This window comes from Equus przewalskii, chromosome 26, assembly GCF_037783145.1.
Source record: "Equus przewalskii isolate Varuska chromosome 26, EquPr2, whole genome shotgun sequence".
Classification (NCBI taxonomy): domain Eukaryota; kingdom Metazoa; phylum Chordata; class Mammalia; order Perissodactyla; family Equidae; genus Equus; species Equus przewalskii.
Genome location: NC_091856.1, coordinates 28206566 through 28223432, shown reverse-complemented (window position 1 = coordinate 28223432; position 16867 = coordinate 28206566). Strand labels below are relative to the sequence as shown.

The following is a 16867-nucleotide window of genomic DNA, read 5'->3' as shown; positions in this document are numbered from 1 at the left end:
CATCTGTTGCCACAGCAGAGAGCAGCTGAGCTCCAGTGCGGTCACTCGGGGTCATCTGGGTGCCCTCCGAGTTGTGGCTGGAGGATTAAGATGGATTTTCCTGGAAAGTGCCTCTGTTCAGAGCAGAAAGGACATTTAAATGTTGGCCCCACTAACACAGGCCCTGGTTTTGCACGTGTTGGACCTGGGAGAGGGACTGGTGGTCCTTTCAACAAGCCGATCTGATCTGATCTGCACAGACCTTACCGTTCGGGATTCCAAAGGGGCCCCAGAAATAGGCAGGGGCGAGCCCCATATCCGCTATCGCCTTCAGATCATTTCTCCCTCCTTTCCACACCCTCCCCACACCGTTTCAGAGAAGCTTCTTGAACAGGCTCAGCAGCGGGCTATGCCCGAGGAGCCTGCTCGGCGCCCCTACTCACGGGGCTTCTCCATCCATAAACGCAGATTCTAGCAGTGGCGGTGTCCTGCCTGCTCCCTGTCAGCTGCTGGCCACGAGCCTGCCACCCAGATCAGGACATCGGGCTGTGAAGGGACCTCTGGGGCGCCTCCAGACGCGGGGATCAGAGCGATTGCCCTGGCCAGCGGGACCTCCCACCCTGACGGGTGGCAGCAGAGGAGGAAGTGCTGCTTGGCGCTGATGCTGGCTGCCTCGTTAGAACGCCAATGCCACGGCTGCCCCGCAGACGCTGAACTTTTTCTCCCTGACGTTATTGGGATGACACGTAGCCAGGGAAATGGGAGAGAGTGGGCACTTGCCCCCACTTGGAGGGCGCCGAGAAGCTGGTGTGTGATCTGAGATGTCAGAGGGAGAAGGGGAATCCGACTTCAGAGACTGCCTGACTCCCGTCCTGTCAGGGCCCCAGACACCCATCTCGTCACCCCGAATCTCCCAAGCACGTCCTGGAGTGAAGGCTGGACCCAGAGGCCAGTCGCCGAGCAATCTGCAGCCCTGCTCCCCCACAAGGCAGGGGCCTCCCCACCGCTCGGCTCAAGCCAGGATTCCAGTGCAGGGGTCTGTACAAGGCGAGGCTGATCGCTGGTCTGTCTCCCTGGCCCGCTCTCTTGCTGGGTCTCAGTCCCACACGGGCCCCTGGAGGCAGCTGTGAGAAGGCCCCCCACCAAGCACCCTTCAGCTCCATGCTCAGAGCTGAGCTCCCACGTAAATAAATAAATTCTGCAGAGCCCAGGCAGCCTGCTGGGCGTCTCCACGGGGCGCGCTGGGGAACGAAAACAAAGCACTGGGTCTCCACAGGAGCTAGCTTGTGCATCTCCGCTGGAGCTCCCGGAGCAGAGGAGGGCCGCTGAAGTCGCTCGGGGCTCCACAGGACCTGCTTCCCCTCGCACGGGCTCTGGGGAGAGGCCGCATGTCTTTCTCTACCACAGTCATGCCGACCCCAGTGGCCGGGGAGCAGGGAGAGGCCCTGGCTCCAGAAGGATGGCACGTCGCGCCCTGCTTTGGGCCAGGTCCTGGCCCATCTTGGCCGCTTCCTTGCTGTGTGATGCTGGAAAGTCTTTCCACCTCTCTGAGCCTCAGTTTCTAACGTGAAGTTGGGACCAGCCTGGTGCGATTCTTGTAAGTCACTCCAACGTCCAGGGCTGTGCCGTTCCCAGCTGCTGAGGCAGCTGTTGGGCATGTTTCTCCTGATGCTGACCTCTTCAAGGCAGATCCCACTGGGCACCCCCCGAGGGGCACTGGCCAGGTGCAGTGCTTTGTGGCGGCTCCTCACCATCCATGGGTCAGCATCAGAGCTCAGGGTGACCTCAGGACATCCTTGGTGGACAGTGCGATGCCCGGGTGAAGGGGGTGTGGTGAGCTGATTAGTGGCCCCAAAGATGTCCACGCCCCAATCCTGGGAGCCTGTGACTGTGCTACCTTATATGGCGTGGTTGAATTGAGAGTCCCTAGGTGGGAGAGTGTGCTAGGTGATCCAGGTGGGCCCGAAAGGTAACCACGAGCATCCTTCTAAGAGGGAGGCAGAGGGAGACGATTACAGAAAGGGCAAGGAGGTGTGTCGACAGAGCAATACGAGGACGGGGTCGCCAGCCAAGGAATGTAGGCGGCCTTTCATTTTCCACAGCAAAGGCAAGGGAATGGGTACTCCCTGGAACCAGTGAAACTGATTTTGGACTTCTGGCCTCCAGAACGGTGAAGGAATAACTTTATGTTCTATGAGTCCATCACCTCTGCGGTACTCAGTTACAGCTGCCACAGGGAACTAACAGAGGGCCTTCTGAGACTGCCCCCCACCTTGGGGCTCGGGGAAGGGCAGGCCTGTCCCCATCGGGGGCAGTTTTCTCGGGCTCCGCTGTCACCTCGGGCCCCAGATTGCCCCAGCTCAGGTGTGCTCCACGGGGGCCGTGCTCAGATGGGGTCCGGAGTGGGTGGGCATGTGGCTGGGGGAGCCTCTGTCACAGCTTCTCAGGCTGGGCCCCCGCAACACACCACAGGCTGGGTAGTGGGAGCTCCAGCCGTGTCCGCGGGATGTTTCCTTCCAATTACCAGGCCCCGGGCTCGGATGCCTCTCCCTCCCTGCGTGCTGGGAAAACATCCGCTTCCCAGCAGGGCTGGAGGAACAGGGAGAAGGGTGGCAGCCTGGGGCAGAGCCCCTGAAGCCTGTCAGCCTTGGAGGGGCTGGCCATGGCCGGCCACGTCAGCCACGCGAGCCCTCTTGTGTGGGAGACCCAGGGCCACTGGGTTTAGATCAGCGCCACTGTCCACGAGGATGTCAATGCCCACGGGACTGGACTGATTGATTTCATTGACTTTCCCCTGCCGACACGCGCATGCCCTAACCCCCCCCCACCCCCCCACCGCTGGCTGCAAGCCACGTGGGCCTGCACACAGCCAACAAATAAATCAACTCGGCTGAGCCAGAGCCTGGATGCTGGTGAGCCACTAACACGGATGCTGCCTCGTTAGACATGCATTTGGGTGCCCACTTGAGGACTCAGAGGGCCGCCTGGCTGGGGATCCCCGCGGGGGCACCGTGGGCTGGCGCTGCTGCCTCTCCTCTCGGAGCTGAGACAAAGGCTGAGCTGGCTCTCCTGCAGGAGGCCTGGCCCAGCACAGGGAGCCAGCTGCTGTCCCCCCTGGCCCAGTCCCGGGGCTGTTATGAAGACCGTGCGTGCTGTCTCACAGCCCTGGGGGTGGGCAGGGTGCTGTTCAAAGCCTTTGGTGTCTGTTATTTTGTTTATCTGGATTGTGACAATGCAGGACAGGTACTATGCCCATTTTACAGATGGAGAGACTGGGGATCAGCAAGATGGATGGAATCCCAGAGCCGCCAAGCACTGGTCCAGGGCCAGGGTGGTGGGAGGGTGTGGCCACCAGCACGGAGATACCAAAGGCTCGGGCCTCCCTCCCACTGGCAGCTGCCACAGCTTCATGGCCAAGAGTGGCTCCTGCTCCCCAGACCCCAGTTATCTGGGGCCCCGGGGTAACTGGCCAAAATGGGAGGGGGCTTCCATTTGTTCATGCTGTCTCATATTCTGAGCCTACTGAGACTCAGAAATGTTCCTGTCCCTTGGTCCAAGCCGGCCACCAGATCTGGAAATGGCCATCTGGCGGCTCCATTTCATGGCTCAGGGGAGCGGGGGTGGTCGTTAGTGAGACCCACGTTGCTGGGCCTGGAAGGATGTGGACACCCCTCATGGGGGAGCATTTCGGGGTCAGGGGCCAGAGCTGGCTCCCTGTCCCCAGGGACCTGCATGGGGCCTGATCCACAGGGAATGACAGTGTACAAAACCACCTGGTTACCATGGAAACTTGGGCGGGGGCAGCTGGGGATGTGGGGCAAGCACCAGTCCCCTGAGCAACCAGACCCCCGCCTGTGCTCCTCCATCACACGAGCAGACATGGGGCTCTGTCGGCTTCCAGGCTGCTCCCTTCCCAGATCAGAGCAGCCGAGGCAGGGCCGGCACCCAGACTGCCCAGGCTGCCCCTCTAACAACCTCCTCCGGCCGGACGTTGCTAATCAGGCACACAGTGAAGGATGGGGCCCTGATGGTACTGACGCCGCAGAGGACATCTCGCATGCCCGGGTTCCCACCCTGAGCTGGTGGGGGAGCCCTGCCCGGGCTGGGAGCCCGCCACACACCCACCCCAGGCCACGGAGCTGCGGGCCAGATGCTCACCTCGTACAGCAAACAGCCCAGAGACCAGATGTCGGATTTGAAGTTGTAGCCATTCTCATGGATCCTCTCCGGTGACATGTAGTACGGCGTCCCCACTGAAACACAGCAAGGGGTTGGGGCTTACGCTCCGTGCAGGGACAGGACGCGTCGGGGAGGGGCGGGCGTGGGGGCTGGGGACAGACCCTGCCTCCATCTCGATCAGACCCTAGGCAGCCCCCTCCCCCTCTCCCGTTGCCTCCTCTGTCAAATGCCACCGTCAATGCTGACCAAGCACGTCACGTGTGTTCCTAACAGTCCCACGAGGAGGCATCCCCGCTTTACAGATGGGGAAACTGAGGCTCAGAAAAGCAGCAGGACTGAGGTTCAAAGCCAGATCTTCAGGCTCCAGAAACTGAGCTCTTAGCCACCCACCTTGGCTAGCACCGATCGGCAAATCAGACTTGGGATTGGCCAAGATTTCTTAACCAGGACAGAAAAGAAACTAATCCTAGAAGAAAGGATTGATAATTTGGACTTCATTAAAATTGGGAACTTCAGCTCACCAAGGGACCATTCCCAGAGTTAGAGGGCGAGCCACAGACGGGGAGAAGACAGCGTCAACACACACCCAACAATGGCCTCCTATATAGAATATACTTAAAAACGCCTATAAATCAGTAAATAAAAGACAAACACACCCCTTGCTCAAATCAGCAGAAGACCTGAAGGGGTGCTTCACAAAAGAGAATGCCCAAGTGGCCGATAGGCACACGGAACAATGTGATTCTCCTCATACTGATCGGGGCAACACAAACGAAAGCACAGCGAGTCACTACCCCCACCCACCTGGAGGTTACAGTTGAAAAGACTGACAGACACCAAGGTGGGTGATGTGCGGAGCAACCGAAACCCTCCACACTGCTGATGGGGATGGAATATGGTACAGCCACCTTGGAAATCGTCCGGCAGTATCGACTACAGCTGAACACTGCTGACACTGCCACCCAGCAGCTCCACTCCTAGCACATGCCCGAGAGAAGCGAGTGCTTCTTTCCATCAAAAGACACAGTCGAGAATGTGCAGAGGGCTTTGTCCTAACAGCCAGAGACTGGAAACAAATGTCAATCAACAGTAGAGTAGGTAAACCGATAATGTGATCTATTCACACAATGGAATACTAGACTGCAATGAAAAAGAGCCAGCCTCAGGTACACGCAACAGAACGGATCAATCTCATGGACATAAAGTTGAGGGAAAGCAGCCAGGCACAAGACCACACACTATTTGATTCCATTTTCATCAAGAACAGGCAAAACTACTCTGAGGGGGTAGTGATGAGGAAGGGGTCTCAAGGGACCTTTACTGTACGTACCACATCTCAATTAAAATGCAAAACAGAAAAAGAGGTTTTTAATGGTGAGGGTGGGGCTCTTCTGCCAAGAGAAAAGCTGAAGGACGGTGGGAATTCTTTTTGTGGTCCCTCTTCTTGCCCCCAGGAAAGGCCAACTTTCAGGAAACTGTGGAAGGGTGTGCCCTGCCCTTCCAGTGCCTGCAAGGCTGTCTCTGGGCAGAGGATGCGCACTTTCGAAGATCTGGACCTGTGCAAAGATGGGAGGATTTCCTGAGAGGGAGTGAGCTTCCCATCACCAGAGGCATGCAAGCTGCAGCAGAGGGGTTGATTGGGCAGGGCAGAGGTGGGGCCCAGGAATCTGGATTTGTAACCAGAGATTCTGCTCTCAGTGCTTTTGGAGGATGATTGTCCTGGAAGCTCTAGAACCAGATTTTAAAGGTTGCTATACAGAGGACTAGAGATACCATGTGAACGCGACAGTGGCTGCTGCTGCTCTGACCAGAGTCTGCGGAGGGAGCTGGAGTCCAGCGCGGATGCGGCTATGGAGGAGGGACGCTCAGCACCACAGACACACGCGGGGCCCTGGGAGGAGAACAGGCCGCTTGCTGAGCTGGACTCGGAAAGCAACAGGTGCCCCAGAGCAGGGGCCAGGACTTCAGAAATTCATGGGCCAAAGTCGTTCTGGGCAAACACAGGGTGGGTGAGGGTGTTAAAAAAACACAAAACCCCAGCTACAATTTAATGTCACTCTTATTTTAAAAAGAAAAGACAGTTTAATGCTAGAATAAGTAGAAAACTCATCATCTCAAAATCAAGGTCAGTCTTTTACATTGAAAAAGTTTGACAGCCTTATTATCTTCTTGTTTTTCTCATCCCATTGGAGATGGATGAGAAACTGTCAACCCCAAAGTGGACAGACTCTGAACAGTGTTGGAAACCCCTGCTCCGGGCGTGAGCTCCCTGGCGGCAGGACCTTTTTACCAAAGCGCCCCACGGCCTGCACAGGACCAGCTCACGGAGCTTCTAAGCCGGCTGCACATCCAGTCAAGAATCCACCCAAAGCTATCAGATAGCAAGTCAACATCAACTCTTTTATCTGACAGCCTAACACACTGTTTACTTAACTGAGGGCTGCCCAAGGGGGGCTACCCGATTCCTGCTTTATCAGGATGCCAAGCACCCTTCGAGGGCAGTAATCCCTAAACAAGGACAGCAGCCATCACTTAAAAACGTGCTTTGAGAAACGTGTCATCCTATACGCATGCTTTATGGCTGAAATCAGGGGGCTAATGGCTATTTGGCAGAAAGAGCTGTCAGTCAACGGACAAATCCGTGTGGGATTCTGTAAGCGAACTGTGACTTCCAGTGGCAACCCCTTGTACACGTTGGTCATGAGGGAGCAAAATGAAAATGAAGGGAAGGGCCAAGCGTGAAACGGATGACTTGTCATATCCAAACCACAGGACGGAATCCAAACACATCTCAGTTAACAGCGGGGGCCTCAGACCAAACTGTAAGTGACTCTAGCCCCCGGGGGCAGTGGACGGACCTGACTACGAGGCAAGGACTGTCTCTCACACTGAACAACCACGCGGGGCTGAAGGAGGACACACAGAGACAGCGGGAGGATGGAGGTCGGAGGCCTGGTCCTCAGTGACGGCCAGCAGCATCCACTGTCTGGCTGCACCGCACCCCTAAGACCCTGGCCGAGCCCCGCGGGCTGGGGGTGCGGGCTGGCTCTGACACCTCTGGCCACCCTCAGTCTTGTCCTCTGCTCCTTTCAGATCCGCCCGGGGCTCAACAGGAGGGATTTGGGGGAGAGACAGGCTGCAGAGTGGCCAGGCTTTGGCCTGGGGCTGCCCTGGCCATGGCCCCTCTGAAAGTGAAGGCTTTGAGGGCCTGGGCCCCTGCTCGAGACCCACCCCCCACCAGCCACAACAGCCCCAGGCTGCTCTTCAAGTCACCGCTGTGCCTTGGCACATGCTGTTCCCTTTGCCTCCTGGGGAGCTCCTTTAAGGTCCGGTGAAACTGCCCCTGCCCTGGCCAGGGAGAGCCCGCTGTTCAGGGAAGCCTGGACATTTGTTTTGTCCTCTGTTCCGGCACCACTTTCTCCCTCTGCCCAGGCTCCAGATCCCTGCCTCAGCCCTACTGGTGGTGAAAGCCTTGGGGTGCAGGGGGGGCGGGGGGCGGGTTAGGGACCACCACCACCCTTTCACCTCCATGCTCCACCCCAACCTTCTCCTTCTTCATGGCTCTTTCTGCTTTTACCCCAGTTTCCACTGGTAGAAGGGAAAAAAGGCAAACCCCCAAATGTCATCTGGACTTTCTTCTAAGATGCCAGTGCTGCAGATGCCATGCATCCCTCAGTCTGTCCATCCATCTGTCTATCCACCCATCCATCCATCCATCCATCATTCATCCATCCATAATTGTCCATCTATCGTCTGCTCATCTATTCATCCATTCATCAGTGCATCCGTCCATCCATCCATAATTGTCCACCCATTGTCCACCCATCCACCTATCCATCCCTCCATCCATCTGCATCCAATGTTAACGGAGACCTCACATTGTGCTAGGCCCTTCCAGGAGTGGGCCCATCAGGAGGTAGTGAGTTGCCTGTCCCGGGAAGTGTCCAGAAGGAGCCAGTTGGTCAAGGAAAGGCTGGACTCACCAGTGACCACAGCCGAATCCCCTGGAGGAGCTTGTTAAACATCCAGATCCCCCACCGAACCCCAGACCTGTGGGCTCAGAATCTCCAGGGCTGGACCTTGGGCACCCGCATTCCTCATAAGATCGTGGGAGACTCTGACGCAGGTTACAGCCTGAGAGGAGCTGTGCAAAGCCTCACCCACCCGCCACTCTTTCAGGTGCTCAGAAACATCTGAGGAACAAATGAATTGATGAAACATTAATCGTTAACAGAAGGAAGTCTGGCCTGTTCCTGCAGGGCCGGGGGTCCTCGTGGCCCGCCTCTGGGCAGATTCTCCAGTGCCCTGACCCAGGAGGGGCTGCTCCCCCTTGGTCTGCGAGTCTTAGAGTTGGGATGCTCTGCCCCATCAGAGGGGTTCTCAACTCGTGCCAGGGGTGTACAAGGGTGTGTGTGGCGAGGGTGAACACAGCACCTCTTCCTGCTTCGCCAGCTTTGCCCAGGAATGTCTGTAAAACCTGATTTTATACCAACAGCAAATACTCAAACGTGATGAAGCATAATGCACAACTTGTATGAGTTTCAGAGATAAAGTGAGAGACCTCACAGAAGTTCCAAGCTCGCAGTGGCCCCGGAGGATGTGTCCCCAAGCCCCAGGGGAGCACTGTTTCTGGGGAAGAGCCAGAGAAGCTGGCAAGGGGAGGTGCCCTGAAGGCCACGCCTGGGCCTGGCGCCTCATCCAGCCCCACGGGGACCCCTGGGGGCACCTCCAGCTGGCAGCGCAGCAGCACAGCAGAGCACAGCCTGTGTCTCGGAGCCCCTTCCAGCAATGTCCCCATCAGATCCTCGCTGGGAGCCGCGCCCCCACCCTCGCTCCTCACAGTGGGGGACCAAGCTCTGCATATGAAAGAGGAGCCTGACAAACCCTGACCTTCCCCACGTCTTTACCTAGAACTCCCAGATTTCAAACCGGGCAGATATCAGAGGCGAACGCAGGACCTCAAAGCGGGAGGCTGATTAAAGGGCCCCGCGTCGCCCAGATGCGCCACTCCTGTCAAAACAAACTTGGCCGTGTTTGGAAATGCTTACGGTGTTTGAAAGATGTTCATTAGATATGAAAAAGGCGAAGATTTCACATGAAGGAGAGGCTGGCGGCGTGGGCTGCGCTTCCTCCCCAAGCCGTGGTTTTGAAAATGGCTGGAGAACGTGAGGTCCTTGCTGACATCCATCCACCAGGTAGGACCCTGGGCTGGGCGTCTGCGCCCCAGTGGGGAATCCTGATGGCACAGGGTTGGACTCATGGTCCCTGGGGTCCTCCCCTCCACCCTGTGGAGCCTCGGTTTCCCTCTCTGGAAAATGGGGATGGTACAACCTACCGCACACGGGTGTGCAGGTTGAAGGGCTCTGGGAAGCCCCCACTGCCCACAGAGCCCGGAGGGAGAGGTGGGAGCACGGCAGGGGAAGAACACAGGGCGGTGAAGACCAGATTCTGGAACCCAAGCGCCTTCCTTTGCGCTGGCCTGTGTGGTCTGCATTTTCCCCTCACCGTGACCCGTCCTCTGAAACACCCTCCCTGTCCCCAACATCCAGTCAGGCCCCACACCCTGAGGGTCCTCCCCTTCCCTCTGTCACTCACTTGGATGATTGACTGGCACAGCCCCTCGCTGTCTTGCCGACTCCCACCCCAAGGTAGGGGCCCTGCCCCCAATACCTGTGCCTGGCCGGCTCCTCACCCCCAGGGAGAAAGGCCGGGTCCTCAGCCTGGCATTCGAGGCCTCTCCAGACTCTCCCAGCTCCCCGCTCAACACTGGATCTTTCGGCAGCAACACACACCCACCCCTACTACAAGGCTCACCTGTGTTACCACTTATTATCAAATCCTCCTTAAATTAATTACCAGCTGACCCCATGCCGGGCCACAGGCAGCCCTCAGGAAAAGCAGCGATGTTGAAAAAACAGTGTACTTTTATCAGCACTGACTTAATTTCAGATTGTTTACATCCGTACAAACGTCTGCCTATTTCTGGTTCCCACACTGAGCAGCTCTAACAGATGTGAGGATCAGGTACCCAATTCTGAGATTTTACATGGCACCGTGCGGCTTCCAGGTACCAGGGTCTCTTCCAAGACAGCTCGGAGAGTCTCGGATGGGAAATGCGCGTGTGGCCACGCCTCACCCTCTCCTGCCACGTGACTCTGCCTGGAGCACCCTGCCTGGCATGGCAAATGTGCCCACCTGGCCGCACCTGGGCTTTCCCACCCCCAGGGTGCCTGGAGCACTAAATGAGGTGACACCTGGGATGTGATGATCAGAACAGTGCTAGTTCATGGTGAAGACCTAAATGGATGCTCCCCCGACGCTGTAAGCTCCAGAGGGCAGGGGCCTGGCACAAAGCCTTCTCAAGTGAAGGAGCAAATGAATGGATGACCTGTAGTCTGCATCCTAGACCGGATCGATTCCTCACTTGCTGTCCCCAGGAGACCCTACCCTTCCCTCTCTGGCATCAGCTCATCTCGTTCTAATACTTTGTGCCCCTGAAAATGCTAGGGATGCGGCAGACAAGCCATGTGCCACTCGCCAGCCAGGTGTGACCTCCCGTGACCTCCCACCCAGGTGTGGGCCCTCAGAACGTGGGATCTACCTGCTGAAGCAGGTCTTCTGGGCCAACTGTTCCCAGGGGTCCTGGGCTGCTGAGATGGGGCAGGGGGAGGCTGAGGGACCCATCTGCACGGTGCTCTGTGCCCACACTGATGGGGACCCCAGGGGTGCCTGGCTGTGAGGACCGTCCGCCCACTCAGCAAATGTTTCACGGGGCCCGCTGATGCTCATGGGAGTGCTGGCTCCCTCCTCCCTCCCTGAGGCTCAGGACAAGCCCCAGATCCCATGCAGCCCACGGCTGTGAGGTTGGATGGCCTTTTTCCCCGAGTGGCTGGGCACCGGGCACCCTGGGTGTTCCTGCACCAGAGGGCTCATCGGGACCCAAGCCCACTTCCTGGCACACTGTGGGCTGGTGCCCAGAGAGAAGCGACAACCTGAGGGGCTCCAGTCCCTGCTCGCCAGGTGACCACAGGGATGTGGTGTCACCTCTTGGAGCCTCAGTTTCCTCACTTGTTAAATGGAGATGATAAGCCTGGTTGGGAGGACTTTTCAAGAGTTTTCCAAACATCTTTTAAGCCTTGTCTTCTTTGTTAGCTCACCTCTTGGTGAGTTCAGTGATTACAGAAAACTGGAAGAAAGGGCAGCCCTGGAGGGACACTGGGTGGACACTGGGCTCCTCGACACAGTTCATCTGGAGGCCAACACCGTGACTGAACACAGTGGGCCCTCAGGAGACGGTTCCACCCGTCCTTACACCACGCCACCCTGGGACTGACTGTGTCTGTCCTCACCAGTCAGGGTGGCCAGCTCAGGGGAAAAAGAAGGAAGGAATTCATGCCCTGTGGCCAGGCCAGGGGTTGGCAGCCGGGGATAGCCAGCATGCCCTGAAAGCTGTACCCGAGGGGGGTCGGCCCCAACTGGACTTGTTCCCCTAGTCCCCAAGAGGCGGTGTGGGGCCCTGCACGGGCCCTGGTTGTGAGCCGGCCTCACCTCCCACCCCTGGTCCCAGCCCGAGGCCGCCCTGTCACTGCTGCTGAGCGAGCAGGGCCTGCTCTCCCAGCCCCACAATTTGTCTTGCAGCTGCTGCCGTTGCTTGGAGCGAGACACTTGCTTGTAGCTTGTGAGCTGTGTATAGGCAAATCTTTCATTTTTCTTTCATTACGGCGGCGTGTACTGTCACTTAATTTTTATGTATGCAATCCTTCCTGACAAATATGATCTGCTGCCTGGTAATTCGTCTGACGCTCATTCTGTTCCGTGCTCTAATTACGGCTCCGATTCCTGACACCGAGGCAGCCGCTCTGCCACCGCTGGGTACCGCACCTGTCAGCCCAGCCATGGCATGACTAATACCCTTTCATGCCAGCCTTGTGTTAGCAAATACAGAGGCGGGGAGGGGGTTGGGAGAGGGGGAGGGGGTTGGGAGAGGGCGAGGCGGGAGGAGAGAGATTTGCATAAGCCCTGCCGAGGGTCAGCAGCCTCGGGAGAGGTGGTTGCCGGGGCAACGTGGCTGCCACCACAGCATCCCCCACATAGTAGGTGTGCAGAGATGCTGCAGATGCATAATTCATACCCATGCACAGGGTAAGAAGGAGCCCCCACCCCTGCATCCTCCTGAGTCACGAGGCAATGGCAATTAGTTCAATCTCTTGCCCGATGGAATGTGTGTACAAGACTTAGTCAGCTGTTTGCAGAACCTCGCCAGCGAAAGGGGGTCTTTCTCCAGCGTCTTGGAGATTTCAGGCCCTGGGCTTCGGCTCTGTGTGGTCACCATTGTGGAGCCTGGCCCTTGGTTCTAGGAGGGTGTCCTGGCAGCCGGGCCTGGCCGAGTCCCCCTACAGGCCTCCCAGCTCGGTGGGCATGCCCTGGACTCGGGCACACAGCCCCAGGAGGGCTCCTTCCACCCACCATGGGGCCAGTCAGCCGCTCGGAGGCCCTGAGCCCGGCTTACGCGGGCGGCCCTTTCCCAGGTTCCAATTCCTTCTCATTAATATAATAAGTGCACCAGTCCAAGTCGATAAACTCACACTGTCGGCCGAGCCCGTGTTTCTGCCCGATCCTAATGATGTGATCCTAACCGGCTGTGACGAGCAGTGCCGTCCTCTCCCCAGCGGGACAGTGCGGGGCTGGGACCTGCCTGACAGGAGACAGGAGGCAGTGGCTTTCACTCTTCTCTTGAACGGTTTCCCTTGAATTTCTGGCCTTTTTGAAGCTCTTAAAGCAGAGAGGTGAACAGTCCCAAAGTGACTGGCACTGATTTTCACAATGAAAAGGGTCCGAGAGGATCAGGAAGGACAAGGCTCTCTCCCAGGCACGGGCGTTGGTCGCCGGGCTCTGGAGGGAGAGCCAGCTTCATCTTCCAAGGCCCGACCCGGCCCGGAGGAAGGCGTGGGCTCGAGTCCGGCCTCTGCTGCTCCGTGACTCAGGACTCTCTCGAGCTCCCTGGAGTTCAGCTTCCTCGTCTGCGAAGGGCGGACCCTGCGGACCCCGGGGCTATTCGAGGCGTGAATGAGATGGGGTCCTGCACCAACTCTGCTTCTGAGCTAATGGAAGAGCCACCACCTGCCAGCTCCCAGGTGTCCTCCAGGGTCAGACGGGGATGAGAGATTCGAAACAACCACAACCACACACACACGCATGCACATGCATGCACATCCCGTAAGCAGCTTGGCGCCGTTGCCCTCTGGAGTTAGCACATCTCTCCGATGGCCTGCTCTGCCCTGAGAGCCTCCGGCCATCGAGACCTGTATGAACAGTGACAGTTTCCACCAGGAAAGTGTGTCTTCAGGAAGCACCTCTGCCATCACCAGAAGATGCCGTGTGCACGCGCAGGGTGCCGCAGGCACTCAGGATGGGCAGGCGGGGACAGGCCAGCGCGGGCCGTGGAGTGGGGTGGGGATACGGAGAACAGAGTGGTTTTCCAGGGAGGTGGCCAGCCTGCACCGGAGCCCAGCGCCCTGCTGGGGACTGGGGTAGCGCACAGGGAGGTGGGTCCCGGGAGCACCTTCCCCCGAGAACACCCTCAAGGAGCCTGGATGGGTTTGGGTAAGGTGGATGCCAGTGCCACCTCCGTGACAGGTTCCCTCACAGCCTGGTTAAATGCTGACATGTCTTGTCATGCACAGGGGACCCTACGTCTGCGTCCCACAGGTGGCTTTGCTGGTCTCTATATCCCAACTAAATGTAAAATTCTCCATCGTCCATCACTCAAGTTTCGCATTCCGTTACGTACCTGGCATATGGATTCTGAAACTCCTCACTGCTTCACGTGACCAGAAACACACATCTGACCATGGCTCTTCCCGCGTCCAGCCCTTCAGTGACCCCGCACTCTGGGACGGTGCCCGCCCACTGAGCTCGGCACTCAAGGCCCCACCCGCCTTCCTTGCCACCCAAGGTCGCTTGGACCCTGCTTTCCAGCTCACCCCGCTCCCTCCCCCAATTCCCCACCGGCTCCTGTTTACTCCTCACAGTTCAGCTACGATGTCACCTCCTACTCAGCCTCCACAGCTTTAAAACTTCCTGTTTAAACGCCAAAAACTGGAAACAGCTCAAATGTCCCCCGGAAGGAGGACTGGACCGAGTGTGACACGCCCATACAATGAACTGCACAGCGATGGGACGGATGGGACGACAGCCGCATCAATGGCAGAACCACAGCTCCCCACTCCAGGGGAAGGGACGTGAGGCAGCTCGAGGGCGCAGGGAAGTCCCAGCCAGGGAGCCTCGGGCCTCGGTTTACTCTCCTCCTGGCCACCGTTCTGAAGAGGTGAGTCAAGTCAGGTTCGAAAAGGCATTTTCCTGCACTAACTAACCTAAGGCACGGTGGGGAGAATGTTCGCATCTCCCCCACGGTCACCCAGGCCCAGGCTGCTGGGCATGGACAGGCCCCCTTACCTAGCGAGTGGGCTGCCGTGGTCTCGGAGCTGAAGAAGCGGCCCAGGCCGAGGTCACCGAGCTTCACGATGCCCGTGGCTGTGATGAACACGTTGGCAGGCTTGATGTCTGCAGGGGGAGGAGAAGGGGGCCGGGGTGGGTAGGGAGGGGCAGGAGGGAGAAGGCAGTCTGGGGTTGGGCCCTTCAGGGGATGGGGGCCCAGCCCTCAGTCCTGCTCCCTCACGGTGAGGTCCTGGCCCTGGCTCTGCCCAGCTGTGGGACCTTGGGAAACTTAGCCTCAGTTTCCTCACCTGTAAAATGGGTCTAACTTCACTACTTCACAGGGCTGCTGTGAGGTCTAGGAGGGCAGGGGCTCTGCGCTGCTGTTCCCCCTTTTACAGCTCTACCCCTGTGCCTAGAACGGTACCCAGCACAGAGCAGGCACTGATAAAGCCAGGAGGAATGAAGAAATGGAGGCATCGCTGAAGGAACCTACGTAAGCTCCCAGCCCCCTGCCTGGCACCCAGCAGGCTCCTTCCTTACAACTTGGGGTGATGCCAACTTTCCGAAACACCCCTTTGTAGGTATCTCATCTCCCTTGCCCAGCCAACTCCTATTAAGACTTCAAAGCCCGTATTCAAAGTTCCCTTTTCTGGGATGCTTCCCTGGCCCTCCTAGGCAGAGCGGGCAGCAGTACTGGAACTGGCCAGGACTGGGCCACCTCCTGGGCCAGCCCCTTCCCCCCCACCTTTGCTGCAACCCCCCTCTGCGCTGGCCCCGAGCTGTGCTGGGGGCTGGAGATGATGTGCTGAGCGTGCCCCTGTTTCCCGGGGCCCAGGTAACTATCGGGCATGTGCCCTCACCACGGGGAGGCCCCTGACACAAGGGGTGTGCATGCAGTCGAGCCCGGGGCCTCACACGCCCCTTTGGTGACCCCGCTAAGGACAGGCAGGATGCTCACACCCACCTGTCTGGGGAACACAAAGTGGTCCGACTTCCCAGTGGATGTCCCGAGGGGCCAGGAGGAGCCGAGGGGAAAGCGGGTCCCAGGGCCCCAGGGGCCTGCAGCCGGGGGTGGCACGTACCTCGGTGCATTACTCTGCGGGAGTGCATGTGCTCCACGGCGCTGCACAGCTGTACGAAGTACTTCCACACCGTCCTCTCGGGGATGAGCCGCTTCTGCTTCTTGAAGTACTGTGGGGGGACAGACAGACGGACGGGCCTAGGCGACAGGCCGGGAGGAGGGCAGCCACAGGGTACTGCCCCCAGCCTGTCCCCCATGGGCAGCCGTGCCCGGCTCGAGGTGGGGGGTCAGGCTGCTGAATGCGGTAAGCGTGGAATGCAGGGTGCTCTGCTCCCATCTCTGCGTCTGCTTCAATTGCCCTCCGAGGTCCTCTGCCCACCCCACCCAGCAGCAAGCTCCCCGAGGGTGGGGCAGACCTCACCCAAGACGGTGGCACCCAAGACAGGCTGGGTGGTTAAACCACAGGGGCCCCACCTGCCCAGAGCTGGCAAATCTCAGCACATGTGATCATTAACAAACGCGCAGGAACCTCAAGGAAATGGGCTTGACATTCTCAAATGCACCCCAGTTTCAATGGGTGTTAATCGACTTCATTGCCTGAAAAAACATTTAATGCTCCAGAAAACAAAACAAAAACCAAAAACCACCCAGGCTGCACTGGGTGAGCTGGAGGGAACCAAAGGTCCTGGAAGGAGAAACTGGGAACACGTCTTTGTCCACAGTTCAAATTAACACTCCCCAGGGTCTCCTGTGAGCCAGGCCTGGGGTGATGGTGGTGATGGTGGGGGCAATGACTTACACACCAGTAACCTGAGTACCAGGTGCCTGTTCACCGGCTTTTTGCTTCGAGCGACCATCTTTTCCCACAACAGCCAGAGGCAAAGCCCTGGGCCCATGTGTCTGGGCAGCTGCTCTGGTGCAGGGAAGACAGGATGAGCCAGGACGCACCCCTAGCCTCGGAAGGGGCACAGGGTGGAAGACAGCACCTTAGCTAGCATCTGCTAAGCACCTGCCACGTGCAGCCACTCTGCTGGGCCCTGAGCAGGGATGACTGTACCCACCTTACAGGGGAGGAAACTGAGGGCCACACAGGAGCTGGAAGGGGCAGAGTCACAGCTCAACCCCAAGCCTTCCGCCTAGAAAGCCCGAGCTCTTAGACCACTTCTAACGACACTAGTAACCACCTGATGAGGGATCGAGCTCAGAGAGGTTCAGGAACTTGCCCAAGGTCACCCAGCTAGAGCACAGAGC

General features: G+C 58.2%; 1 protein-coding gene across 4 annotated transcripts in view; it reads right to left on the bottom strand.

Annotated features, from left to right (window-relative positions):
• The window catches only part of NEK6 (NIMA related kinase 6), an 85000-nt gene that overhangs the window by 6874 nt on the left and 61259 nt on the right, over positions 1–16867 (bottom strand). For all 4 annotated transcript variants that reach the window (XM_070596135.1, XM_070596139.1, XM_070596137.1 and 1 more), the window contains 3 exons: positions 15678–15786; positions 14614–14721; positions 4138–4232 (listed from right to left, as the gene is read on the bottom strand). In XM_070596135.1, coding sequence (XP_070452236.1) covers positions 4138–4232; positions 14614–14721; positions 15678–15786 — 312 coding nt within the window. The remainder of the gene's footprint in view (positions 1–4137; positions 4233–14613; positions 14722–15677; positions 15787–16867) is intronic.